At 45.5% G+C, this 27,893-nt stretch overlaps 1 protein-coding gene across 1 annotated transcript; it reads left to right on the forward strand.

The window, feature by feature from the left end:
- The first annotated feature begins 275 nt into the window (after nucleotides 1–275).
- On the forward strand, nucleotides 276–22,431 carry THUMPD3 (THUMP domain containing 3). Its single transcript, XM_068252790.1, has 10 exons — nucleotides 276–378; nucleotides 3,701–3,996; nucleotides 6,239–6,316; nucleotides 7,469–7,969; nucleotides 11,443–11,573; nucleotides 11,663–11,732; nucleotides 14,333–14,448; nucleotides 17,566–17,673; nucleotides 18,967–19,090; nucleotides 21,497–22,431. Exons 2-10 carry the CDS (start codon nucleotides 3,760–3,762, stop codon nucleotides 21,674–21,676), a joined length of 1,545 nt encoding a protein of 514 aa, XP_068108891.1. The 5' UTR covers nucleotides 276–378; nucleotides 3,701–3,759; the 3' UTR covers nucleotides 21,677–22,431.
- Nucleotides 22,432–27,893: the final 5,462 nt, after the last annotated feature.

Raw genomic sequence — 27,893 nt, forward strand, 5'->3', positions numbered from 1 at the left:
ATTAGAACAGAAATAATACCACTGCCAATGACAATTTGATTTGAATCATGTAACCGAGTTTATTTTCTTACTTCTTCAATTAATTCAATTAATTCATATACAGCATCTGTTTTGACCTAAAAATAAAGCTGATTCTAAAAATTTGGGCTGATCCTCTGCAGGGATACAGCGCCACCTGCTGTTCACTATCCGAAGCGCCGTGCTGGGTTTTGCTAGGAAAGACACAACGCCATCTGCTGTTCATGTTCAGACAGCACGGAGACAGATCGATAGCCTCGGCGATCGTAGCCTTGCATGCAGTGGAGCGCCGAGTGATCGATGGCTGTCATGTCTGCTCTCTGCTGAGCACGTTGGTCGGTCAGGCTGGATCTGTGGCTGGTAGGGAACTTTCAATTGGTATTTATCGAGGCTTGTAATGTTCTATATGAGCTGTTTATAGGCTGTGGCCGATCTCCGCTGCCCTGAGTGCAGTTAGAGCTGCTACATGGCTTGTAAGTTTCTGGAAGGTTTAAGTGGCCTCAAGCTGTCTTTGGTGTGCTGGAATATGCTATTTATAAACACACACCATGGTTCTCAGCTTCAGAGATCTCATTGGAGAGATATCCCTTGTTTTCCTGTACCTGGGACCTTCGGAAGCTTCTATAACAACTTTGTTGGTCCCAGGGACAGGAAGTCAGGGACATAAAGCGGACCTGAACTCAGAACTTTATCTCAGCGCTAAAAGATAAGCAACAGCATAACAACCTTTAAAGAAAAACATTTCTTTTTTTTACAGCTGATAAAAATCATGCAATAAATCTGCAGTTTGTCTACTTCCTGCTTTCATGGGAGCAGACATGTTAACATCCTGTCCTGTATTTACAAATGAGCTCTCTGTCGTGGCTGTCAGCTGACGCAGATAAGGGATCAAGTTATAAATTGTGCTTAGTCACAGATGAGGGGGAATTAGACAAGCGAAACTCTTTAAATACATACAGGGTTCAATTCTATATGTTTTCTTTCTGTCCTGTGCAAGAGTTCAGGTTCACCACAAGTAAACGTGATGTAGGTCTCTGTTATTGTACAAAACAGGTTGTAGTTATTGCTGTCTCTGTCCCTGTAAAAGAGGGTTAGCAGCTTCCTGTTAGAACAGGAAGTGGATTACTTTGCCTGGAAACTGCAAGAAAAAACATAAAAGAAGTTGTGGCCCCTAGTCTACCTTAGGAAACCCGGCAGGAAACCTCATACGGAAACTCCACTAACATGATTGGGTGGACAGCACCCTCGTAAACTGCTAGATTTCCTATAGGTTGTAGTAAACTATGCCCACACTATTCAGCCAATCATAATGCTTTGTGCTGTAAGAGGGTGCTGTGATTGGAGAACCGTTCCCTATGAGGTTTCCTACTGTGCCCCTAAAGTAGACTAGCGCAAAACAAATGTGATTTCTCTACATTTCATTTGACTGGAGTCCAAGGCTTTGAATATTATGAGGGTACATTTGGGCTGCCCCTGCGCCTCTGTTGGATCTATTTCAACCCAGCATCAGGCTCCTCAGATCGAAGTGTCAAACTAAGTCTGATGCTTTGATCTCCCCCAGCACCATGTTGTGCTGCGCAATAGCCTATTATGTTGCAATGAGGTATCGGAGGCTGGTGGGATGATCTGAAAAATTCAGGATGACTTAAAGGACAACTGAAGTAAGAATAATATGGAAACTGCCATATGTACCAGTATTTCATTTTGAACAATATTATTATTATTTAGTATTTATATAGCGCCGACATCTTATGCACAGAGTATATTGTCTCATCATTAACTGTCCCTCGGAGGAGCTCACAATCTAGTCCCTACCATAGTCATATGTCTATGTGTCTATCGTGTAGTGTATGTATCGCAGTCTAGGGCCAATTTAGAGGGATGCCAATTAACTTATCTGTATGTTTTTGGGTTGTGGGAGGAAACTGGAGTACTCGGAGGAAACCCACACGGGGGAGAAAATACAAACTCCTTGCAGATGTTGACCTGGCTGGGATCCGAGCCGGGGACACATCACTGCAAGGACGAGAGCGCTAACCACTACGCCGCCGTGCTGCCATACAATACCAGTTGCCTGGCAGCCCTGCTGATCTATTTGGCTGCAGTAGTGTCTGAATGACACTAGAAACAAGCATGCAGCTAATCTTGTCAGATCTGACAACAATGTCAGAAACCTCTGATCTGCTGCATGCTTGTTCAGGGTCTATGGCTGAAAGTATTATGCTAGGTACACAAAATGCGTTTTTTCTGTCGATTTTCCATCCGATCGATTTTTGATTCGATTTTGTGGTCGATTACCCACTCGATCCTCTTATCTTTTCCCATTCACTTCTATGAGAAATCGAACATAACGATTGAAAATAATATCGGACATGACGGAAATTATCTATCGAAACATCTATCTGCAGAAATGGTGTGTACCTAGAATTGGAGGCAGAGGATCAGCAGGACAGCCAGGCAACTGGTATTTCTCAAAAGGAAATAAATATGGCAGCCTCCATATCCCTCTCATTACAGTTGTACTTTAATAATTTCTTGGAACTGCCACCTCATATGTAATCTATTTTACATGGTAGTGCAGGCTGTTTAACCAATCTCCAGCCTTGTGCAGAAGTCAGAAGTGACTAGTATATCTTCCTGTTTCTGTGCCTGATGTTGGCCCAACATATCTCTCAAATCTCAAACACGGATCTGTTTGCTACGGAATGCAGAGTCCCAGCTTGGCTCATTTTCCCACCCCGATGGGAAAATGGGTCCAAAGAAAGCCTATAAGAAGGGACACTGTCTATTTTCAATAGGCTAGTCGCCGCATCTGCGTTGCCTGTTTCGATCGTTGCTGTGATGTAATACGTGTCCCGCCACCCACTGCCGCCGCTCTGTCCCTTCTATACAGCCCGGTGACCGGTATTAGCATGGGGATCTCCATTGGGCTGCAAAATACCACTGGGAATCCTCATTAACAGGGAGGATTCTCATTGGTCCATGTTGAACCAATGAAAATTTTCCCTGTTGCTAGGAAAAATTGGTCTGCTGCAGCCTGTGGTGAGCCCCATACTTTTGCTGGCTTCCGGGCTGAATACATGGACCAAACAGCCGGACAAGGTAGCAGCAATGCGAACATGATCAACGCTGGAACGTTGTTGCATGGGGATGCAAAACGGACCGTTTCCATTCTGCATCTGCTCAAGAGTGAACTGGCCATAAGCCAGAACCTATTCAGTGAGGAGACCTTAGGCCAGACTCTCTAATGCTGCTACTGCCTATAGAGTGTGCCCTAGTGGCTGCAGCTCTGGTGCTTTGAGTTTGCAGGAAGAAAAGTGCGGTATCAATGTGCTGTGTATTGTCTACATTGGTAATTACAATAGTAAAATGATGGCAAATTTGGTGTGGTAAAATTGCAAATGTGATTCAGTGTAAGTACCCTGATAAATGTCTCCCAGGAGGGTCCCAGACTCTGCCTAATAAGCTGCATCTGATGGAAAGTGGCTGTGTTGCCTTTAGCAACCAAGGCTGCTGAGTCTTTCATATTGTCTCCTGCACTGGACAATGGCTGCTGGAATGAGGTAGGTTGCTGTGGGCAGCTCAGACAGTTCTTTTAATTTTTTTATGTGTGAAAATTGCAGTCGCACATCTCGTGGCCTTGACAGGTACTCTTCAACACATCTGTTTCCTTTTATTGCAGAAGTTCAGTTCCCGCGGTTTTTCCTTGGCGTCCTCTCACCGATCAGCCCCCGAGCCGTCATGTCCGAGGTTGACGTTGCTGCCGACATCTTGACGGAGTTCAGCTTGGATGACCCGTCGATACCCAACGATGGGACGTCCCCCGAAAGTCCGCTGGTCACCATTGGAGCCACCGTGCCCACAGGGTTTGAGTTCACCGCGGCGGCCGAAGTTGAGGAGAAGCTGGGATGCTGCTGTAAGATCAGCAAGGATCGTGGCAAAATCTACTTTGAGATTAGTATGGATGGCTTGGCACAGGTGAGGAGGAACCGGATCTGAGCTGGTCCCACTAGCACAGGCACGCTCCTCTGTCTGGCTGGCACACTCGTTCTTGTGTGCTTCCGTCCTGTTCCGGTGTCTGTGATCGGTGACCTGGCAGCATGGTACATGAGTGCATATCTGCCACCAGGGTCACCAGAGATGGATGAAAATGTAATGGGGCTCTAGGCAAGGTAGTAGATTTGGGGCCCCATTTTGGTAAGCATAAATGGAGAGAGGTCAAAGAAGGTGGCAGGAGGGACCCTTGGCAGCCATGAGGCCCAAGGCACCTGCATAGGTTGCCTAGTGGATAATCCTGTTTTGAGAGTCACAAAGTACAGGCAGGTACATGCTCATACTCTGCAGGGGCCCTGGGGAACAGTATTGGCAGGGGGAAGCCCTGGGGGCCCATCACCAGCTCTGAGGGGCTTACATGCCGATGTGCATAGATGGCGTCGCTCCCCTTCCCCTTTTCGACCACCGAAAAAAAAGGCCTGTCCTTTCTGCAATGTCAATCATTTTTGGACAGAATTCGATAGAAATTGCCATTGGGTGGCAGGTTGAGGCTTCAATTGTCAGCAAATTCGATCACAGTGAACAAATCTGTTTCTGATGTTGAAACCAGGAAAATTACCGTAAGCGTGGGGATCCTGAATCATTTACTGCGTTCTACTATATGTCACTACTCTTTGAGCACCCTTGGTTGCAGAAATTCTACCTGTTGAAATAACATTTACATTATAGAATGCCTTGCCTGTCAGTGGTATATTTATTTTTAAGCAAGAAGTTTTGAATCAGGATAATACCATTTATTGGCTAACTTAAAAGTTCGAAGTTAGCCAATAAATGGCATCATCCTGAGTCAAAACTTCTTGCTTTTACTGATGGCTAACACAGTAAAATACCCTACTGCTATATTTATATTTAGCAACTTTGTGCAGTTCCCACACTGGGCCACTTGGCTGCTGGTATGTTAGTGATATAGTCCACCTCTGTTCTAAACTTCCTGCACCACAGTCCCTGTAATATGGCATGGCCACACCTACACACACACACACACACCTACACACACACACACACCTACACACACACACACACCTACACACACACACACACACCTACACACACACACACACCTACACACACACACACACCTACACACACACACACACCTACACACACACACACACACACCTACACACACACACACACCTACACACACACCTACACACACACACACACCTACACACACACACCTACACACACACACCTACACACACACACCTACACACACACACACACACACACACACACACACACCTACACACCTACACACCTACACACACACACCTACACACACACCTACACACACACACACACCTACACCCACACACACACACCTAGACACACACACACACACCTAGACACACACACACACCTAGACACACACACACACACCTAGACACACACACACACCTAGACACACACACACCTAGACACACACACACCTACACACACACCTACACACACACACACACACCTACACACACACACACACACCTACACACACACACACACACACCTACACACACACACCTACACACACACACACACCTACACACACACACACACCTACACACACACACACCTACACACACACCTACACACACACACACCTACACACACACACACACACACACACCTACACACACACACCTACACACACACACACACACACACACTTACACCTACACCCCCCCCCCCCCTCCCCCCCAAAAAAATGAAACTTCCTTAGGCAGAGCTCATTGTGACAGGTGAGAGTGTCTGCTGACTCTGCTCTCCTCTGTCCTCTCTACACTGGGTCTCAATCTCCCCGGTCTCTCTGGTTAGTTGATGCATGGCTGCTACTCTATGCTGGCGACTTCACCAACATGCATTCACTGCTCTTTGGTTGAAAGTGCAGCACTTGGGCTGTGGAGTCGGATGTCGAGGAGTCGGAGCAGTTTTGAGTACCTGGAGTCAGAGCCTGTGGTTTCATAAACTGAGGAATCGGATGATTTTTGTACTGACTCCACAGCCCTGCTTGTGGATTGTATGGCGCATGTGACTGCAGTCTATCCTTACGTCTTAGCGATCGACCGGTAGATAGTGGGCGATGCAATGGGCCCCCTTTATATATTTTCAAGGCTATTGTAATTACTTACTTATCATCAAAGTTTTGTTTCTTCATTCTGTATTCCAGGTCCATCGTCTGAGGTCAGTGGACAACCTGTTTGTGGTAGTTCAGGAATTCTCTGATTTCCCCTTCAAAGACACAAAGGTGAGTGCATGTGTGTCCTGTATGAATTAGACAGAGTTTCAGATGTTTATCTGGTAGAAGATCTCCAGCCTGGAAGAACCTTATGCTGGGAATACACGGTTCGTTTTTGCCTTCGTTTAAACCTTCGTTTCGATTGTGCCTTTTGTCCTTTTCGATCCCGAAATAATCGGTCATACGGTTAATATCACCACCCACGGTTTCGTTTTTTTTTTTCGATTCTGATGGTTTCGTTTTTCCAATGATCGAAGGCTGCAAAGAAACGAAACGAAAATCCCTTTTTACAGGGACGGACTAGCATAAACGAATATATAATCGATCTGAACAGCCATCAAGCCTACCAATGGCTCGATTAGATGGATAAAGAGAGATAATATCAAACATGTTCGATCACTAGTCGTTCGTTTTTGGGGTCTATTAATCGAAACTATAATGAGATTATGACTATTTTCACATACGTTTTCAACACTCGATTCGTTTACCGAACGAATCGAAGGTTTAAACGAAGGCAAAAACGAACTGTGTATTCCCAGCATTAGTGAGCCAGGCCTAGTAAGTGCAAAACGTGAGGGAAGAATGATAAATAGGCACAAATAAGAGCCTTTTTCTGTGAAGTAAAACTTAACTGTGATCAAATTTTTTTTGTGTAGACCAGGAGTGTCAAACTGAAATATCCAGTGGACCAAAATTGAACACTGGGACCAAGTCTTAGGCCAACCTCAATATCTAGTGGCCACCTCCTTCCTGTATAAAGCTTCCTGGTGTCTAAATGGCCCCTCTGCCTCCCCTATAAAGTTCTCTGGTGTTTAGTGACCCCCCTCCCCTTTACAGTTCCCTGATGTCTAGTGCTTTTTCCCTTCCCCGTAGTGCTTCCTTGATCTATGGCTTCACTTCCAATATAGCTTCCCTGGTGGTCTAGAGTGGGCCAATCATAATGCAAGGAGGGGAAACCGCTTGTGGGCCAGATTTCACCTACAGGCCAGAGTTTGATATGCATCAGTTTAGACTGAGCAACAATCCTGTGCTGGTGGAACTAGTAGACAATCGCAGGAAGACTGTGAAAATAGAGGAGTATTGACCTGCCACGTCGAATAATCGCTTAGTTGCTTCTGCTCTGTATAACGACCATAATAACAATACTTTATATTTCTATAGGAAGCTGCTTTAGAGGATTTAAAGGAACTGGCTGCAAAGGTAAACTGGGCTAAAGCCCTGAAGACTTGGGAGTTGAACAATAACCTGAAGAAGAAGAAAAAGAGGAAAAAAACGGGAAACTTGGACAGAGAACGCAAACAGCAGATGGCGCCCCCTGGTGAGGACAGTGCTGTATTGAGAGATGAGAGAGCCGACACTGATAAGGAGACAGCAGTGACACCTGCTGTTCAGGAGGACTCAAGCACCATTGACCAACAGGTTGAAGATGGTTCAGAGACTCCAGCTGAGAATCTCGCTTTGGTGGCCTCCTCAGATGACAACTCAGGGAATGGAGGTGGTGAGGTTGAAGGCGATGCCAATAGTGTCTTGAAGTTCCGTGTGACCTGTAACCGAGCTGGAGACAAACACAGCTTCACATCCAACGAAGCTGCCAGGGATTTTGGAGGAGCAGTACAGGAATATTTCCAGTGGAAGGCCGATATGACCAAGTTTGATGTGGAGGTGTGTATGCATTGGCCAACTTGTGTTGTGAACAAATGTTCATAAATGTGTGAACTCCAACCACTGGGATGGGGAATAACACTGACACATTGCCACTGCTCTGGAAGCTCATTTTGCTGCCACTACAGTCATTCTTGTATTAGCAGTAAAACATACTTGATAGACATTGAATAAAGATGTTTCCAAATGGCACTTATTAATATATCTCAGATCAGCTGAGAACAGGGCTGCCGATGGGGACTTTTTCAAGGGTTAAAGGACAACTGTAGCAAGAGGGATATGGATGCCATAAGTAATACCAGTTGCTTGGTTATCCTGCTGATCCTCTGCCTCTAATACTTTTAGCCATAGACCCTGAACAAGCATTCAGCAACATCAGGTGTTTCTGACATTGTCAGATCTGACAAGAGTAGCTGCATGCTTGTTTCTGATGTTGTTATTCAAGCACTACTGCAGCCAAATAGATCAGCAGGACTGCCAGGTAACTGGTATTGTTTTAAAAGGAAACAAATATGGCAGCCTCCATATCACTCTCAATGAATTTGTCATGTAAACGCCTACCTGCCTGATTGTTGGACAGCACAATGCTTTCACTCTTTAGACTGGCCCTCCCATACGCTGATACATTGTTATAGTAAGGAATGTTTTTAGCATCCCATACTTTAACGACCTTAGGAATCAGTCACATGGCCAATGGCTTTATTCTTTATATATCTTTCTCTGTATATAGCTAAGCAGAGTCATACCTAGAGGGAAGCGCAGGGGTGTCCCGGGTAATGCTAAGAAGGTGACATGATGACAACTCAATGTATGAAGATTGTGGATGGGCACACCAATTACTTCAGAGTCGGGTGCTTGCTATTATGGCATAGGCTCGCCACAAACAATAGTCAATCATCAAATATACCAGCACTCCGTAGTTGCAAGAAACCATGCTCTTTTATTGAGCCGTTATATCCACAAAAAAGTAACCGACAGCTGTTTTGGGGGCCTCATGATGACAACTCAGACTAGAGGTCTATGGAAGACATGAGCACTGTTACTAAAATATACATGTACTGTCAGCAAGGTGCACCACATCCCCGGCCCTGCCTTTGTCAATTATGTGACTGCTGTAAATGATATTAGTGGTGGCTTAGGCTGTACAAGTTAGGAACCCGGAAACCACGTGCTCCACGTGTAGAGAGGGGTATGGAGAGAATATCAGTAGAGAGAATATTGCTGCCCCCACAGGTGCCTAGTGTGTTCCTGACATACTTCTGTGCTAAAAGAAACTGTGAGCCGGGGATTCCGTCTACGGTTTTGTAATGCTGCATGTGCTTAGAGGGGAAGAGAGTCTGCGGTGCCAAGTATCGCCGTTTGTGCTGGTGCTGAGTGCGACATGCTGCTATGTGTGGAAACAGCCAAGGGGAGGGGTGGTGCTTGATGAGCGAGCAGCCTCTCAGCTCACTTGTGGCAGCTCGTATGGAGAGCCCCTACAGGTGCCTAGGCAGTGCATACTACCGTAGGCTCCCTGCAAAAATTCGCTGGCCCTCTATGCTGGAGTGTGTCTGTTTCTTGGATGTACCCCACTTGCTTCACCCTCCACACCCAGTTGCACAGTGTAACTTTCCCTCCCTTCTCCTGTACCCAGTGTTTGACTTGAGGTCATATATGTGCATTTCACATTTTTGCTGCATTGCATGTATGGGAGGTAACTTTTGTGTGCCTTTCATGTGTTGGAGGTAACATTTGCTGCATTCCATGTGTCAGAGGCAATGTTTTCCTGCATTTCATGTGTCGGACGTAACGTCTGCTGCATTTATTATTTGATGGCCACAGTGGCTTTTGATACTTTGGGGTTATTGTTGCAGCATTTGGCAATTTGGCGGCTCACAATTACTAAATGGTATGCATGAGCCCCCCCCAAAAAAACCCACAGTGACAGGAAACTTGACATATTTTGCTGACCACTTTATTAGGCTTGTTTTGCTAGCACTGAGTTTGACCGCTTTTTGCCTTCAGAACTGCCTTAATTCTTTCTGGCATTCCTCAGAAATGTTGGTCCATATTGGCATTGCGCTGTTTCTGCAGATATATTGTCAGCACATCCATGATGCGAATCTCCTGTTCCACCACATCATGGGGGAAACGCTGATTTCTTAACTGTGTATGAGGAATGTTGTCTAATTACCTTTTAGGGTCACTTTGCCTGTGTTTTGGGAGGAAACTGCCCACGGCCTTTGAGTTCCATTATTACAGTTAGCTCTACCCACATCCCCTCAAGACCATATCTCGCTGCAGCACGCCTTTCCCAAAAATGTTGCCGCAGCACACTTTGGCCTCGTTCACATTATCACACACAGATGGCCGTGCGATCGGAACACGATCACACGCCATCTGCGTTTGCATGCGTCAGACAGTGCAGTCTATGCACTGCTGATGTTCGTGCGTGTCTGCCTCCTGCACGCGTTGCAGAAATACGGACGGTAACGCGTGTAATGTGAACGAGGCCTTAGTGTGTGTGTGTGTGTGTGTGTGGTGGGGGGAAGCTGGGGAATGTCTGTAAATAATCAGCACCGGGGATCAAATACCTGGGGTCAACTGAATAATGCTGTCTTTTACACAGTCTGAAAGAGTTCTAAGCCAAAATATATGAACTTTTGTCCTTTTTTATATATCCCTTGCTCTCAGAAGTTACAGGAATAGTCTGAAGAAAGCTCATTAGCTGAAAGCTCCACTACTACTAAGGTGTTCTCATCCAGGCGAGAGTTTTATGGCTGTAATCCTGTATCCGTGAGGATTACACTATAGTCTGACTAGGTCCCTACTGGACAGAAAGCTTCACTTGCAGACCTAAATGTTTAACTCTTTCAGGCAGAAAAAGAACAAAGCCTTGTTATTTGAATGCTTTGCACAGAAAAAAATGGGCAATTGTCCCAGGACCCCTAGCCAGCTGCCCCCCCAAGTCACCCCATTAAACTTTTCTGTGCTCCCCAGGGCCTCTCTGCAATGTCTTCAGAAGAGTAGCCTCTCTCTTGTCCCGGTCAACATGCTTCTCTGTCAATCCGTGGCTCAGTGCACTCCCCTCTTCATCCTCTCAGGGGCGCCTCCTCTGTGAACTGGTGCATTTTTTTGGGCAGTAACATGCTCCGGGTCACAGAGAAGGTGCAGCCGGTGGTGGATTAAGTGGCACATGGAGCCACGGACTGACAGATGTGCGTGCCCACTGGGATGTTCTGCTGAAGACATTGCAGGGCCCCCGAGGAGCACAGTTAAGTTGAAAGGGGAACTGGCAGCACTATCGGGGAGGGGAGGAGGGATTTGGCTGCAACAAAGGGCCCCTAATAAAACTTTTTGTTGGGGAGGAGCCAGGATAATTTTATCTGGGGGGGCCTCATTGTAACTAGAAGAGGACCTGTTACATACAAATAGAGATCGTTGTGCCTATTCTCTGTCCATCCATGCAGCTTACTTTGTGATCGCTCTTCCAGGTTCTCCTAAACATCAGTTATAATGAGATGTTGGTGGGAATCGCACTGACTGAGGAAAGCCTGCACCGCAGAAACATCACACATTTTGGCCCCACCACACTGCGCTCCACCCTGGCCTACGGGATGCTCAGGTGCTCTCTCTACTCCATCTTGTTCCAGGCTTATGTGACGGATGGCTCCTGCATGCTGCTATCTCAGTATCTTCTTCTTTGTCCTCCAGACTGTGCGACTTGGAGCCGTCAGATATAATAGTGGATCCGATGTGTGGCACCGGAGCCATCCCCATAGAGGTAACACCATCTCAGCAAGCCTCAATGTTTTCATGTCCTGCAAATGAGACTCCTTCCATTATGTCTCCATGTTGGGAGTACTAACATACAGACTCACAAACAGGGGAGAAATTAAAAAATACAACCTAATTCTAAGGTGTAAATTATAACAACTTTTAGAAGTAGGGGCCGAAAATGATAAAATACATTAGACTCTCTAATGATTAGAGAGTCTGAAGCCTCTGAAAATGACCCCCTTTTTTTTTATTCAGTCTTGTTAAGCATTAATGGGCTAGCTGAATCGCCGCTATCCCGAGGCAAAACGAGGCTTGAAAGGGAACCAGAGAGGAACGTAATAAAAAAAAAAAAAAAAAAAAAGCTTTTATACATACCTGGGGCTTCTTCCAGCCCCATAAGCCTGGATCGCTCCCACGCTGCCATCCTCAGCTTCCTGGATCGGCAGTACCGGGTCCCGTCACTTCCGGCGGACGCGGCCAATTGTCTGCATCACAGGAGCTCCCTACATACCCGTACGCATGCGGCTGCGCAGTAGGCAGCCTCACGCGTACGTACATGGAGGGAGCTCCGTGTGATGCGGACTATTGGCCGCGTCAGCCGGCCGACTGGCGGCCATGACGGGACCCGGTAACGGCGGATCCAGGCAGCAGAGGATGGCGGCGTGGGAGCGATCCGTGCGTATGGAGCTGGAGGAAGCCCCAGGTATGTATAAAATCTTTTTTCTGGGGCCTCTGGTTCCCTTTAATCACTCCGAAATGCCTGGGGCAAATTGCGAGGCTCCTTCCTGTTGGAGGCAGAGCTTTGAGCTGCAGCTCTGCCTCCATTCGCGGATCTCCGCCTCCTCCCGCCCCTGTCAGTCTTCTTTCACTGAGCGGGGAGGAGGCGGAGGTCCGCGGGAGATTGACGCGAATGGAGGCAGAGCAGCAGCTCAAAGCTCTGCCTCCCCGGGCAGCAGAATCCACGACCAGGAAAGTCGTGGATTTTTGCCCCGGTATGTGGGGTTGAATAAAGTCTTGTTTTGCCGCGGGATAGCAGCGTTTCAGCTAGTCCATTAATGCTTAACAAGACTGGATAAAAAAAGTGTAATTTTAGGAGGCTTCAGAGTCTGTTTAAAAGGTTGAAATAGAAAGTGATAGGTTAGCCCAGTGATCTGCAAACTTGGCTCTCCAGCTGTTAAGGAACTACAAGTCCCACAATGCATTTGCCTTTATGAATCATGACTGTGGCTGTCAGACTCCTGCAATGCATTGTGGGACTTGTAGTTCCTTAACAGCTGGAGAGCCAAGTTTGCAGATCACTGGGTTAGCCTATCTCTCTAGAACAGGGGTGTCAAACTCAAATACAAAGTGGGCCTAAATTGTCCACTGGGACCTAGTCGCGGGCCAACCTCAGTTGTCCCCAGGGAGAAAAGTGCTATAAAAAATATTATTGTTGTCTACTGGCCACATTCCTACCTTATAAAATTCCCAGGTGGCCCTCCTCCCTCCCCTATACAGTTCCCTGGTGTTTAATGCTTCCCCCTCCCTCCCCCCATATGGCTTCCTGCTTCACCTCCAATATAGCTTCCTTGGTGGTCTAGAGTGGGGCAGACACAATGCAAAGTGGGGAAACCACTTGAGGGACAAATTTAATGGCTCTGAGGGCCAGATTTGGCCCGCGGGCCGTGAGTTTGAGACCCCTGCTCTAGAAGAATGAGCCAGTCAGTTAGCAATTACTGGAAAAGATATTCATTGCACATTGACTACGCGTTTTGGGGGGGGGCGACCTTGCTTCCTCAGGATAGTAACAAGATGTGCTGAGTGATAGAAATGAGACCAGAACAAGAGCCTCTAGTCAGCCTGCTAAACGCGTAGTTATTGTGCAATAAATACAAAATACAAATATATTTTCCAGAAATTGCTGTACGACTGCCTTATTTTTATAGGTTGCCTGTCACACTTTTTTTTTTTTTAATAAGTTTATTGAAATAGTCAGAGAACAAAGGAAAATGGTACAGACAGATGCATATACTGTACATGTCATCATTAGAAGACTGTAGACAGGACAAGCAACGCTACTCCATTATACAGGTCAGTGGATAAACATTGGATTCACTCTCTGTTTTAACCTTTTAATGTATTTTACCAATTTGGCACCACTTTAAAAAAAATAAAAAATAAAATTAGGTTTAACTAAAGCGGAGCTGAACTCAGAACTTCCTCTCTGCTCTAAACTATAAGCAACAGCATAATAACCTTTTAAAGAAAAACATTTCTTTGTTACAGCTGATACAAATACTGCAATCGATCTGCAGTGTGTCTGTTGCTTTCATGGAAGCAGACATAGAGATAACATACTGTATTAACAAATGAGCTGCTCTGCTGAGGCAGCCAGCTGATAGATCAAATTACAGTTGTGATTAGACACAAATGAGGGGGAATTAGACAGGCTAAACTCTCTAAATACATACAGGGTGCATTTCTCTATGTTTCACTTCTGTCCTGTGCAAGAGTTCTGGTCCACTTTGAGCTTCACTCTAACATTGTTTTCCATTGCGTTTTACTGTTGAATTATTTTCGCCCAAGTGCTTTGGAGACTCCCATTTATGGCTTCTCTCTTCTCAGGGTGTCAGTGAATGGCCCAGCTGTTTTTTCATCGCTGGTGACAATAACCGCAATGCAGTGAACAGGACAGCTAGCAACATCACTTCCCTGCTGAGAAAGCAGAAGAACTCAGACAGGTGAGCCAGCCATTGTAGTGCATAAATAATGACTGCAGCAGCAGCCAATCATCTTTCAGACAGGTGAGCCAGCCATTGTAGTGCATAAATAATGACTGCAGCAGCAACCAATCATCTTTCAGACAAGTGAGCCACCCATGGTAATGCATAAATAACAGCTGCAGCAGCAACCAATCATCTTTCAGACAAGTGAGCCACCCATGGTAATGCATAAATAACAGCTGCAGCAGCAGCCAATCATCTTTTAGACTGGTGAGCCAGCCATGGTAATGCATAAATAACAGCAGCAGCAACAAATCACCTTTAGCCCCATCTACACTATACAATTTTTTTTTAGTCCGATTCGATTCAATCCGACATGTTCGATCGGGATTCGATTCAATTCAATTTGCCATTGTTTTGCAATTGCAAACTGGATCGAATCGATTCCCGATCGGACATGTCTGACTGAATCGAATCAAATCGGACAAAAAATTGTATGGTGTAGATGGGGCCTTTTAGTCAGGTGAGCCAGCCATTGTAGTGCATACATAACAGCAGCAACCAATCACCTTTCAGACAGGTGAGACAGTCATTGTAGCACATAAATAACAGCAGCCAATCACGTTTCATCTTATTGAAGACACGAGTAAATGATGGATGCCAGCTCATTGATGTGGTCTTTATAGCAATAATAATTAGTAAATACGAAGGAGGCACTCAATTGGCTTTCAAACTTGTGTTTTATCAAATCCCAGTAATAAACGACATGTTCTCGTGGCATATCCCCTTCCTCAGTTGTACATACATTGAATGGCGCACAGTGAATAAATATATACTCCTAATCACCACACCCTTGATTGGACCACCTCCATCTTGTCAGCTGACTGGTGGTCCAATCAAGGGTGTGGTGATTAGGAGCATTTATTTAATTACTGTGTGACATTTACTGTATGTACACCTGAGGAAGACGATATGCCCCGAAACATGTTTGAAAGCAAACCTAAATAATGTTTGAACAAAATTACTACAACATAGATTGCTACACAATCCACATGATGATCACTTTTTTAAAAGATTGTTTATTTTAAATTCGTGACCAAGAAAAGAACACAAGGGTAAAGAAGCAAGGCTTACCAGATTCCAACAACCCACATTATAAGGTTGTAAACGAGTTTGATAGATGGTCCGCAGAACTTTCAAATGGTGTCGTTTCACCAGCGATGTTGCACACCACAGATTTCTCTGGAATATAGTAGCTATCCTGAGGTCGCAGAGACTCGTCAAAGGGGAGTCCAGTAGGATAGTGACATGAAAGAGATGTATGGCACATCTAAGTGTAAACCGTCTTTATTACGTAACAAGTAAAACAATTTAAAAACAAGGATAAAAGAAAAACTCACATACGGGGCCTGTGCACTGGGAACCCCGAAAAAGTAGTGCGCATAAAATGGTCAATAGAAGACCTCAAATAAAATGGTGCCGCCTGTCGCCTTCCCTGGGGGTTATGTGTAATTTATTATATGTTGTAATGAACTCAGAGGTGGAGATTTACTCCAATAATGCTTACTAGAGACCTCGAGTTTATAAGAAAGGAGACTTAATACTAATTGACAGTCAGTCTATCCTACATTGTTTTATTTTATAGATGTAAGTTATTAAAAGTTCCGTTTTAATTGATCTATCTACCAGGTAAAAATTGTTTAGTGGACTTTGTAATCAGGTTTTGTGATTAGCAATGAGCAGTTGGGAGAGTTTGAGAGGCATTATATACATAGACATATGACTATGGTAGGGATTAGATTGTGATCTCCTCCGAGGGACAGTGACAAGACAGTATACTCTGTACATTGCTGCGGAAGATGTTGGCACTATATGAATACTAAATAGTAATAATAATAGCTTACAGAACTCCTGCATTAAAGTAACACTGAAGCGAGAAAAAAAAGATATAATACATTTGTTGTGTAGTACGAATAATTACTAGAACATTAGTAGCAAAGAAAATATTCTCATTTTTATTTTCAGTTATATAGGGTTTTTTTTTTATACCATTGTATCATTCTCTAATATTTGCAGTTTACACAATACTCAGCATTCTAAATGATTTTACAGAGCAGGCTGTGAACTTTTGAACTGCCCTCTGCAGAAAAAAAAAACAATGCAGGAACAAAAACTTGAGATAATAAGCTTCAGAAGACAGAGCTCTCTGCGACTTTGAAAGTCGTAGAGCTCAGTAGCTCTTTTGCATAGATAACTGGAATTTCTTAACTCTTCCTGTACTGGAAACAATATTAGACTTGTGTCTCTGCTCCTAATGTTTTATTTCTTAGCTGTACTACACATACAAATCATTCTATCATAATTTTTGTTTCGCTTCAGTGTCTCTTTAAATCTGCATTGTGCCTACTTCCTACTTTTAATGGAAGCAGACAAAGGGTTAACATACTGTGTTTACATATTACCTATGTCTGCCAAGGAGTGGACTGCCATATTTCTGTGCTGAGACAGGTGAGAGACCAAATTACACTTGTGATTTCTTTTAGATGAGGGGGAATTAGACGGGCTCGTCTCTCTAAAAACTCACACGGTGCATTTCTCTATCTTGTCCTTGTGTCCTGTGCAAGAGTTCAGTTCCGCTTTAAGTCACAGCAGGATGAATATAGCTACCCTTGTTTGAGACAGTAAAGTAATGGATACCAGCAAGTGAAGCATTCATTTGTCACGTGTACAGCTCTGTGATGCTCTCATGGCCCAGCAGTTGCAGCATTACTGTTATGACTTCTCACCATCTGAAATAATTACCTCAGCACACTCTCATACAGACATTGTGCAGCTCTGTGGAGTGATGCTCTCCTAGTCCAGCAGTTGCAGCATTACTGTTATGACTTCTCACCATCTGAAATAATTACCTCAGCACACTCTCATACAGACATTGTGCAGCTCTGTGGAGTGATGCTCTCCTAGTCCAGCAGTTGCAGCATTACTGTTATGACTTCTCACCATCTGAAATAATTACCTCAGCACACTCTCATACAGACATTGTGCAGATCGTGCTGTGATGCAGCATGTATGAGACAGTACAGCTCTGGGCCCACTGATGCAGTACACCTCATCTTTCTCCCTTTGTCACCACAGTGCTGCCCAGGGCCTTCCAATAGATGCTGCACAGTGGGACATTTCTAAGCTTCCTCTGAGGACCAGCAGTGTGGACGTCATCATCACAGACATGCCGTTTGGGAAAAGGTAAGCAGATGCCTTATCATCCCACTAGTAGAGACTGAGTTTTCCTCCAGTGGAGAAACCTGTAGGTTTTATTATTATTGTTTACACCTGTCTAGCAGTCCTGACCTGCTGTGTGGGTGTCTGAAGACTGAGTGTAATTGACATATCCTGACTGCTGTGTGGGGTGTCTGAGGACTGAAGCTGACATATCCTGACCTGCTGTGTGGGGTGTCCGAGGACTGGAGCTGACATATCCTGACTGCTGTGTGGGGTGTCCGAGGACTGGAGCTGACATATCCTGACTGCTGTGTGGGGTGTCCGAGGACTGGAGCTGACATATCCTGACTGCTGTGTGGGTGTCCGAGGACTGGAGCTGACATATCCTGACTGCTGTGTGGGGTGTCTGAGGACTGGAGCTGACATATCCTGACTGCTGTGTGGGGTGTCCGAGGACTGGAGCTGACATATCCTGACTGCTGTGTGGGGTGTCCGAGGACTGGAGCTGACATATCCTGACTGCTGTGTGGGGTGTCTGAGGACTGAAGCTGACATATCCTGACTGCTGTGTGGGGTGTCCGAGGAATGGAGCTGACATATCCTGACCTGCTGTATGGGTGTCTGAGGACTGTAATCGACATATCATGACTGCTGGGTGTCTGAGGACTGGAGCCGACATATCCTGCCCTATGTGTGTCTGAGGATTGGAGTTGACAAATCCTGACCTGCCTTGTGGGTGTCTGAGGACTAGAGCTGACATATCCTGCCCTGCTGTATGGGTGTCTGAGGACTGTAATTGACATATCCTCATTGCTGTGTGGGTGTCTGAGGACTTAAGTTGACAAATCACGACCTGGTGTGTAGGTGTCTCAGGACTGAAGTTGACAAATCTGACCTGCTCTGTAGGTGTCTGAGGACTGGAGGTGGCAACCCCAAAACTGCTGTATGGGTGTCTGAGGACTGAAGTTGACGTAGCCTGACCTGCTGTGTGGGTGTCTGAGAACTGAAGTTGACATATAATGACCTTCTGTGTGTCTGCCTGAGGACTGGAGTTTAAATGTGGGTGTCTTAGGAATGGAGTTGACCAATCCCAACCTGCTGTGTAGGTGTCTTAAGGACTGGAGGCAGAAAACCCTGACCTGCTGTGTGGGTGTCTGAGGACTGCAGTTGACAAATCTCAGCCTATTGTGTGGGTACCGGTGGACCGGTGGTAAGAGACGCAGAGCTCATGTTTTTCCTTCTGTGACCTATCACATTGCAGTCAGGGTAGGTAGCCTCTTTTCCACTGTCTGATTTTCAGCCATGTTTTCTGCACAGAATTGGGTCTAAGAAGAAAAACTGGGACCTGTACCCGGCCTGCCTTCGGGAGATGAGCCGCGTGTGCCGGGCTGGTACTGGCAGGGCTGTTCTGCTGACGCATGACAGAAAATGCTTCATAAAGGTGAAACTTCATCATGATCTGCCTCATATAATATGACAAAGGGTGTCTGTGGTGAAAGTAGCATTGTTTTCTGGTATAATACTGAAGTTCCCCGTTTTCCAGAAAAAAAGTTTTAAAACAAGCACAAAGTGCATGAAAAGAGGTTAAAGGAAACTGAGCACGGGGGGGGGAATAAAGTCATGGGGATTGCGATAGGTTACCTACGGGGCTGCTCGTGTATGGCAACCCTCCCATCCCTGTCCCTGTGATGGTTTCCATCCCATCCACAGCTGGCCGCACCTCAAAGGATCTGTGTCTGAAGCTCACTCCTGGCCGCAATGCATGCTGGGAGGAGTAAGCCGTAATGCATGCCGGGAGCTGTAGCTTATAGATGTGCATGCATCTCCCAACCTTAAGAACTACAGTTCCCAGCAGGGCTGTGGAGTTGGAGCAATTTTTAAATACCTGGAGTCTGTGTTTTAATAATCTGAGGAATCGGAGTTGGATGATTTTTGTACTCCATAGCCCTGCAAGAGCTGTGGAGTCAGAGTTGGAGCAATTTTGGGTACCTGGAGTTGGAGTCGGTGGTTTTAGAAACTGATGAGTTGGAGTCAGATGATTTTTGTACCAACTCCACAGCCCTAGTTCCCAGCATGCATTGCGGCATACAGCTCTCAGCATGCAATGCGGCCAGTAGCAAGCTTCAGATGCTGGTCCCTTGAAGTGCAGCCGGCTGCAGAAGGGATGACGACCATCACAGGGACAGGAGGTTACACAAGCAGCCCCGTAGGTAACCAATCACGCTCCCTCTAACCCCCACAGCTCCCTTTCCTTTCAGGGCATTCCATGTTACAAACCACCCTTGTGGGGAGGTTCAGTGTAAAAAATGTTTTCCTGTGCTCAGTTCCCTTTTAAGTAGTTCGGGTTGTGTCTGTATGGAAGCTGAAAAGCATAAAAAAGCCCACCGCCCCAACCCCACGTGTGTGTAAAGGTACGTACACACGTCTGATATTTACGACTTGCCGTTCAAACCAGTCGTTTGAACGACAGTTTGGCGTGTGTACAAACGATCGTTAGACTGATAGCAGCAGTTTTGACTGATCCACTTGGCGAATGCGTGGACTAACTGTCGTTCAACACTTAGGTCCCTACATGTGTACAAACGAATTGTTGTTTGAAAGTCTATTCGTTTGACGCTAATTAACTTTTAAACAACAAGTCGTTTGATCAGTCCTTTAATCTGGTCCACTGTTCTGTCCAGTCCATTGGCCAGTCAAACGACATGTAAATTAACTGTAGTTAGCATTTTTAATGTTTTGTCCTCTGTGTGTACAAGGAGTCTAAACGACTTTTCGTTTCAAACATCTGATTTGAACGACAATCAGGCATAAAATCAGACCTGTGTCTTATCAGTCTGCCGACAGCCTGTACTGACGTACTACTGTCGGCAGGACGCCCGCGCCACGGGAGGGGGTGACGGACTAGTCATTTGTTACAATAGTGCGTGTGTACGCACCGTTAAGAGGCTTTATACTGTGTTCATTGAGCCTTGTACACACGCTGTACTACAGGGAACGACGGGTCCGTCAGACCCTCCCGCTGGGCGGGCGTTCCAGCGACAGTACAGCGTGTGTACAGTCTGTCTACAGACTGATAAGGCTGTTTCTGAACGATCTGCTTATTTCACATGCACTATTGTAACAAACGACTAGTCCGGCGCGGTCGTTCTGCCGACAGTAGTACGTCAGTACAGGCTGTCGGCAGACTGATAAGACACAGGTCTGATTTTATGCCTGATTGTATGCCCAGCATAACAGAAAATTGTATGGTGTAAACCCAGCATTAAGCCCCGTCTACACGGGGAGATGTTGTGGCGATCCGGCGGCTCGATTAGCCGCCGGATCGCCTCTTCCGCGTCCCCCGGATTCGATTCCCCGCTTGTCCCCGCCGGCGCCGCTTATCTTCCGCTCGATTCCCTGCCATTGTTCCCTTGCGGGGAGCGAGCAGGGAATCGGCGGACGCAAGATACGTCCTGTCGGATCTTATCAATCGAGCCGCATCAGCGGCTCGATTGATAAGGAACATCGCGGCCGCATCTACGCGTGTAGATGCGGCTTTAGATTTGCTGGACAACCAATATATTTGCTGGAATACCAATTATTCTTAACTCTGTGCTGAAGTTTTGATGGTAATCTTATGTTGCTAACGACGCTTCATTATACTATTATTGTTGCTCATTTTGTAGCCGTAGTCCTACCTTTATGCCAGGTTCTAATATACTTTATTGATTGTACTATACAGTATATGCTGCTGTTTATTTTGATGTTACCGGCTGTGACATAGCATCGGGTTGTTTATTTCATAGAAGCTGAATTACATAGCTGTGCTCACCTTGCTATATACTTAGTACTCTGTCTTGTATTGCAGGCCCTGGCCAGAGAGGGACACTTGTGGAGGAAGATGCACACGGTTTGGGTTAATATAGGAGGGCTCCATGCTGGCGTTTATCTGCTGAAGAGGACCAACATGGACGTGGCTGACCCCTCCAGCGAGAGGTTGGAGGAGAACCAGCCGCTGAGTCCTGATTCGCCGGCCCAAGGGGAGTAACGTTTGCCTGGATACAAGCCCACCTCCAGCGGGGGTCCTGGTTATGCACTGATGTAGTTCCAGACACTGCACACCTCTGATGCTACAACTTCCTGAACATTTGTCACCTTAAATGACAACTGTAGCAAGGGGGCTATGGAGGCTACCATATTTATTTCCTTTTAAAAAACACCATTTGCCTGGCAGCACTGCTGGTCTATTTGGCTGCAGTAGTGTCTGAATCACACCAGAAACAAGCATGCAGCTAATCTTGTCAGATGCTGCATGCTTGTTCAGGGTCTATAGCTAAATGTGTTAGGAGCAGAGGATCAACAGGACAGCCAGGCAACTGGTATTTCCTAAAAGGAAATGAATATGGCAGCCTCCATAGCCCTCTTGTTACAGTTGTCTTTTAAGTCCAACTCTAGAAAAAAACTAAATATTTATTTTTGGGATAGTACCAAAATAATTTAAAGCCTTGTTTGGATTTTATTGATGTCTGAGTTCCCATTTAGGAGAATTAGGCTGACTTCTTGTCCTGACATAAATGTTTTCTCAATGGGGACAGAGACCTCAATAAATATATTTTTTACTTAGAGTGGGGAGTTGGAGCCCCTGTCAGGTGTTTATTGTCGTTCCTCCTTTCCGGTCACTGGTGTCACCATAATTCAAGCCATCGGAGTTCATGGGGCAATAAAAACCCAAATCAAGTTCTAATTTCTTCCCATGCTATTGGAAATGATGATAAATAAACAGCTCTTTTTGTTGGCCTGTGATAGGGTGGCAGAACTGTACTTATTTTTTTTCCCCATGATGCTGTTCTGCGTTGTGCTGTGATTTCCTAGAGAGTGTGATCACAGTGCTAGTGAGCGTGACTGCATTATTTGTGACTCATCATTTGATTTGGCAGTCATACAGCAAACACGTTATACATTCTGGGCAATGGAAACTGTCATCAAAAATTCATAGTTCCCCTTCACTAAAAATTCCATATTAAATTGTTCGGTAGTTAATGTAGCCTTACATCTAGTGATTTTGGTGGCCGATTACCGCTCCTGGCTTCTTTTTTACCACCGAGCCTGACTCGGGGATACTGCCAGGGAGGCTAATATGGCTCTATGGGGTAGGACTTGAAACACCCCCCAGAGTTACAGATTGCTCCGCAAGCTCATGGTGAACCAGAACACCTAGGAGTATCTAAGGGACTGAAAAGGACCAAAAGGCCCTCTTATGCTGGGAATACACGGTTCGTTTCTGCCGGCTATTTCCGCCTATCTCCGAGCGGAGAGCCGATACTGCGCTTGCGCTGGAGCCAGGAAGGTAAATATTAACATCCTCGCCGTTCCGGGAGCTTTATCGCTGCCGCCGTGGGACACAGGAGGATGGGGGAAGCCTCAATAGGATCTGGAGGCTTCCCCCACCCGAGGTGAGTACCCCCCAGGAGAACTTTTTCTCCTTACAGGTTTTCTTTAAAGGGCCTCAAGGAACTCTGTAGAACATTTGAAACAGTCTGTATGCATGTTGGATTAGTTTGGCTTTGTAACATTAACAAGCTGACACATCATTGCATTCCAGCGGTTCTGCAGGTATGTTTGACTTTCAGACAACAAAGAGATGATTTTCATATTCAGCAATGATGCATTGTGGGACATCTCAGAGCTCACTCCAATCTGCATAATCGTAAATACCTTCTGTTTAAAGAAGGCAGACTTCTGTTTTGAATAGCATTTTACTAAGGAGGCTTTTTAATCTCTTTCAGCTCCCTAATGCTGGGTACACACCATGCATTTTTCGCTCGATTTTCCGTACGATTGATTTCCGATTCAATTTTGTAATCTTTTCTTATATATTTCCATTCACTTCTACGAGAAATCGATCAAAAATAAGATCGCACATGTTGGACGTTATCTATCGAACCATCTATCTTATCTATCTAACTATCAAAATTGTATGGTGTGTACCTAGCTTTACTCACTACTAGGAGTTCTGGTTCACCATGAGCTTGCTGGGCAATCTGTAACTATAGGGACTTTGCAGAGCAGACAAACAGATAATCCGTTCTGAGTGAGGTATGGGTAAAGGTAGCCATACATCTAGCGATGATGGGCAGATTTGACCAAGAGACCAATCTCTCTCTGATCGAATCTGATTATAGAGAGATCTGTCGGTGACCTGTACACTGCAGGCCGATTCCCGGTCAATTTCATGCTGAAATCTCTCGGGAATCAGCTGAGTCTGCCAGGTTTGAGGCTTGTGCCATTAGCAGTGCAAGAATGGCAGCAATTAAATATTCCCCTTGAAAATCAATAGGTGAATTTTTGATTGGCTTTTGTAGGCTCCACCCACTTTTCTAAATATTAATCCCAGTCACCAAGTGTGCAAAGTTTGAGAACCCTGCCATTAACAGTGTAAGAATACAGTTTACATTTTCCCAGTGAAATTTGTATTTGTCTCCGCCCACTTTTTGGTTATGAGGATAAAAAGTATCCTATATGTTATTCCAGGTAATGTACTATGTGTGTGCCAAATTTCATTCAAATCCGTTCAGCCATTGTTGTGTGATTGAGTAACAAACATCCAAACTTTCACATTTCTTATACTAGTGAGATCTGTCCTGTGTTGTGGTGCCCGTCCATCTTTTGAATCCGCCGCCGCTCTTCCGTTAGCGTGTGTGATGTCACAAACGTGCCGCCGGTGCGTATGAGGCTAACGGAAGATGGATGGGCACCGCGACACCGGACAGGTGATGTATTAATGCACACATTACATGCACATGTATACACTTCAGAAACAGCGCCAGGGGTATTGTCACGTTTGTCACTCATTCTAATATCGATTGACTTTACTGCCACCCACCCGTCTGACCACAGCGCACCGACATCTTATTATTTATTGTATTTATAAAGCGCCAATATATTATGCAGTGCTGGACAATAAATATATACAAAGATACAAGGGTGACAGACGTAACATAGAACAAACTTATACAAGGCAAACGGTACAAGATACATGATCATGTGATTTGGGCTGGTTAGGTAGGCCCCGTAATACAAGTACAGGCTGTCATAGGAAAGGAGCACATGATCATGTAGACTACACTAGGGGAGGGAGGACCCTGCCAGAGGCCCAAAATTGGTTGCATTCTTGCTCAGTTATGCACTTGGCAATACCAATTTTCATCCGTTCTAATTATAATAATCGAATCGGATGGTCGCCTGATGTATCATGGCCACCATAAGTGCTGGCTGCATGTGGGGGGAGTTGTTTGTGCTGTTGCTGGACTAGTCAGTGGAATGTGTTTGTCTCAGGAGGGGGGTTGCAGTAAAGCTTATTCAAAGGAACATTGTAAGAACATTATTCAGGGTTTATTGAGGTGGGGGATGCCCTGGTGCTTTCCATGGAAAATTCACTGCCACTGCAGGGGGTCACAATAGGGCCTAGGCCACACCCTACAGTCTTTCCTTTCAGTAGTTAGTGTATGTGCATTGTGGACAATAGCCTCATTAGCAATGGAATCAATGCTGCTGATACAGTGCCAGAAGGGCATTGCTGGGTACACACGGTATCATTTTCAAATGGATCTATCAGATAATATCTGACCGGTTCAAGCGGATTCCAATCGATTTTGCAATCTATTTTGGATACGTAACGCAAAATCTATCGGGCACAATCTGGATGTCTACACACAATGCAGTTTCTTATCAGATCACTGATCGATCTGATGTAAAATTGTACAGTGTGTATAAGGCTTTAGAGCAACAATAAAGGTTGGCCATACATCAGGTGACTTGGGAGGCGATCGGATGAAATTTGGTGCTGCCAAGATCATGCCCAGTTTGTGATTTTGGCCCTGAAATTGGTTGCATGTATTGATTGGACATGCTGCAATATGTAGGGCTGACATGCTCAATCCGGTGCCCTCCGCTAACAGCGTGTGATTTTGGGACCAGCAATGAACGCGATGGAACCCCTGGCGCTGTCCCCCCTAATTTTCAATGTTCCTCCCTGGTGCCCAGTGCAGTATACTTTATCCGTCGCTGCTGGCGGTACTCCATAGCCATTCTCATAACTCTTTACCATGTGTGCAATACAAGATTTCTTCTGCAATCTTTTCTAATATCTAATGGTGCAAGGTGACAGACCTGGCAAATAAACAAGCCATATTCGATAGATATCAATAATTTACACGATCTAACAGACATTGATTAATGTGTACATAGCTTAACCATTTGGGGACTGGCCGCTTTACCCCCCCTTTAAGGTCCAGGCGTTTTTGCATGGGAGGGGGGTGCGCATTTGGGGGGTCAGGCAGCCGGTTTCCCAGTGTGGCATGCTGGGCTTTGTGTTCCCCCCCCCCCCTGTAGCAGGGTGCCCCCCTGTAGCTGGCAGCCTTCACTCACATTCCAGGCTTCAGCAATGAGCGGCAGTGGACCCCTCTGCTCCGGCCGGCATCTCTGCTCCTACTGCCGCTCAGTTCCGGGTCGCGGCTTGATGACGTCATCAAGCCGCGACCCAGAACTGAGCGGCAGTAGGAGCAGAGATGCCGGCCGGAGCAGAGGGGTCCACTGCCGCTCAGTTCCGGGTCGCAGCTTGATGATGTCATCAAGCCGGGACCTGGCGCTGACATCAGAGGCAGCAGAGATGCAGGCCAGAGCGGTGGGGAGCACCGTTCGTCTGGGGAACAACAGGGAGGTGAGTGGATCCTCTTCTTTTCTCCCCTACCGCCGCAGCTGTTACTGGCGATCAATACGATCCGCCAACGATTGTAGTGATCACGTGATCAGCAGCCATACGCGATGGCTTCTGATCACTGAGGGGAGATGCCAGCTGTCATATGACAGCTTAATCACCCCTCTCAGGTGCGCACAATCGCTTCGGGGAGCGGTAACGCAAGCAGCGTAGATCCTACGCCGCATCAGGCTAGAACAGCCACAAGTGCGGCGTAGGATCTCATATAGGCGATCCGGAAAAGGTTAAAGTGAAGCGAGCAGCGTTTTTAGCACCCTGGGCATCTCAATAGCACATTAAAAATGTGGCACATTATTAAAAAAAAAGCAACTTTAATTTTACCTCTTCTTTTTACATTTAAAAGTTTAGGCTTTTATCTCCCTGCATCTGCAGATGGCAGAGTCTGCGATATCGGACAAATGCGACGGAACCCTGTGCTGTGTCTCTCCCCCCCCCACCCGTGTAACATGTGAGCAGGAGCTTGCAGTGCGAATCACAATAGCACTCATCTGAGTTGCACAGAGCTCAGCAGATCGCAAAAGGGGAGCACCAACATCAGGTGACAGACAATACAATCAATTACAGTCAGAAAAAAATTACAGTGACTTTAGAATCCTACAATAGGTAAGGAGGGGAAGATGCACGATCTTGGCTTGCTGATTGCAGTCTTTGCAAATTACTGTCAGGCTGATCTCCACAACATGGCTGCACACACGAGCTGTCAGTCAGTCTTCCTGGCCTTCAGTATGTAGTGAATAGTGCAACATAGAGATGTCCGCATCATCATATGGCACCTGACAGATTTCCCTAGTCAATTACACTCAATCTTTAATAATGACACCAGATCATCTTAGCGGAGCTGCTTCTGTATATCAAGTGCCAAATATTGCCCTCTCTTGGTTTTACAGTTTTGTTTCATGCACCTGTTTCATTTATTCTGTTCCTGACTTTACTTTGGCGTTTTTTCACCTTTAAGTTAAATATTTTACCTGAGTTTAGAATTTTATGTTCGTGGTATCACTTAAAGCAAGCCTGAAGTGAAAAAAAAACAAACGTATGAGATAATGAATTATATGTGTACGGATAATGAATAGAACATTAGTAGCAAAGAAAAGAGTTTCATATTTTTATTTTCAGTCATATAGATTTTTTTTTTATGACATTGCACCATTGTGTTATTTGCAGTTTAGAAACCACACTCTGCCTTTTAAGCTATATAACTGAGCAGAAATAATGACCCTTTGAACTGTCCTGCTGTAAAACCTTATCTCAGGCTGTCTCTCACTGTTTCTTGGCTGTTTAGGTGCTTCAGAACCAGGACTGTATTCCACCCAGTGGGTCAGAGAGCTCAGAAAAGCTCTTTTGCATAGATAACTGAAGTTTTTTTTTTTTAACTCTTCCTGTACTGGAAAATGACTCTCTTCTTTGCTACTAATGTTCTATTTCTTAGCTGTATTACACATACAATATATTATCTCATACGTTTATTTTAGCTTCAAGTTTGCTTTAA

This window comes from Hyperolius riggenbachi, chromosome 9, assembly GCF_040937935.1.
Source record: "Hyperolius riggenbachi isolate aHypRig1 chromosome 9, aHypRig1.pri, whole genome shotgun sequence".
In the NCBI taxonomy this organism is placed as follows: Eukaryota; Metazoa; Chordata; class Amphibia; order Anura; family Hyperoliidae; genus Hyperolius; species Hyperolius riggenbachi.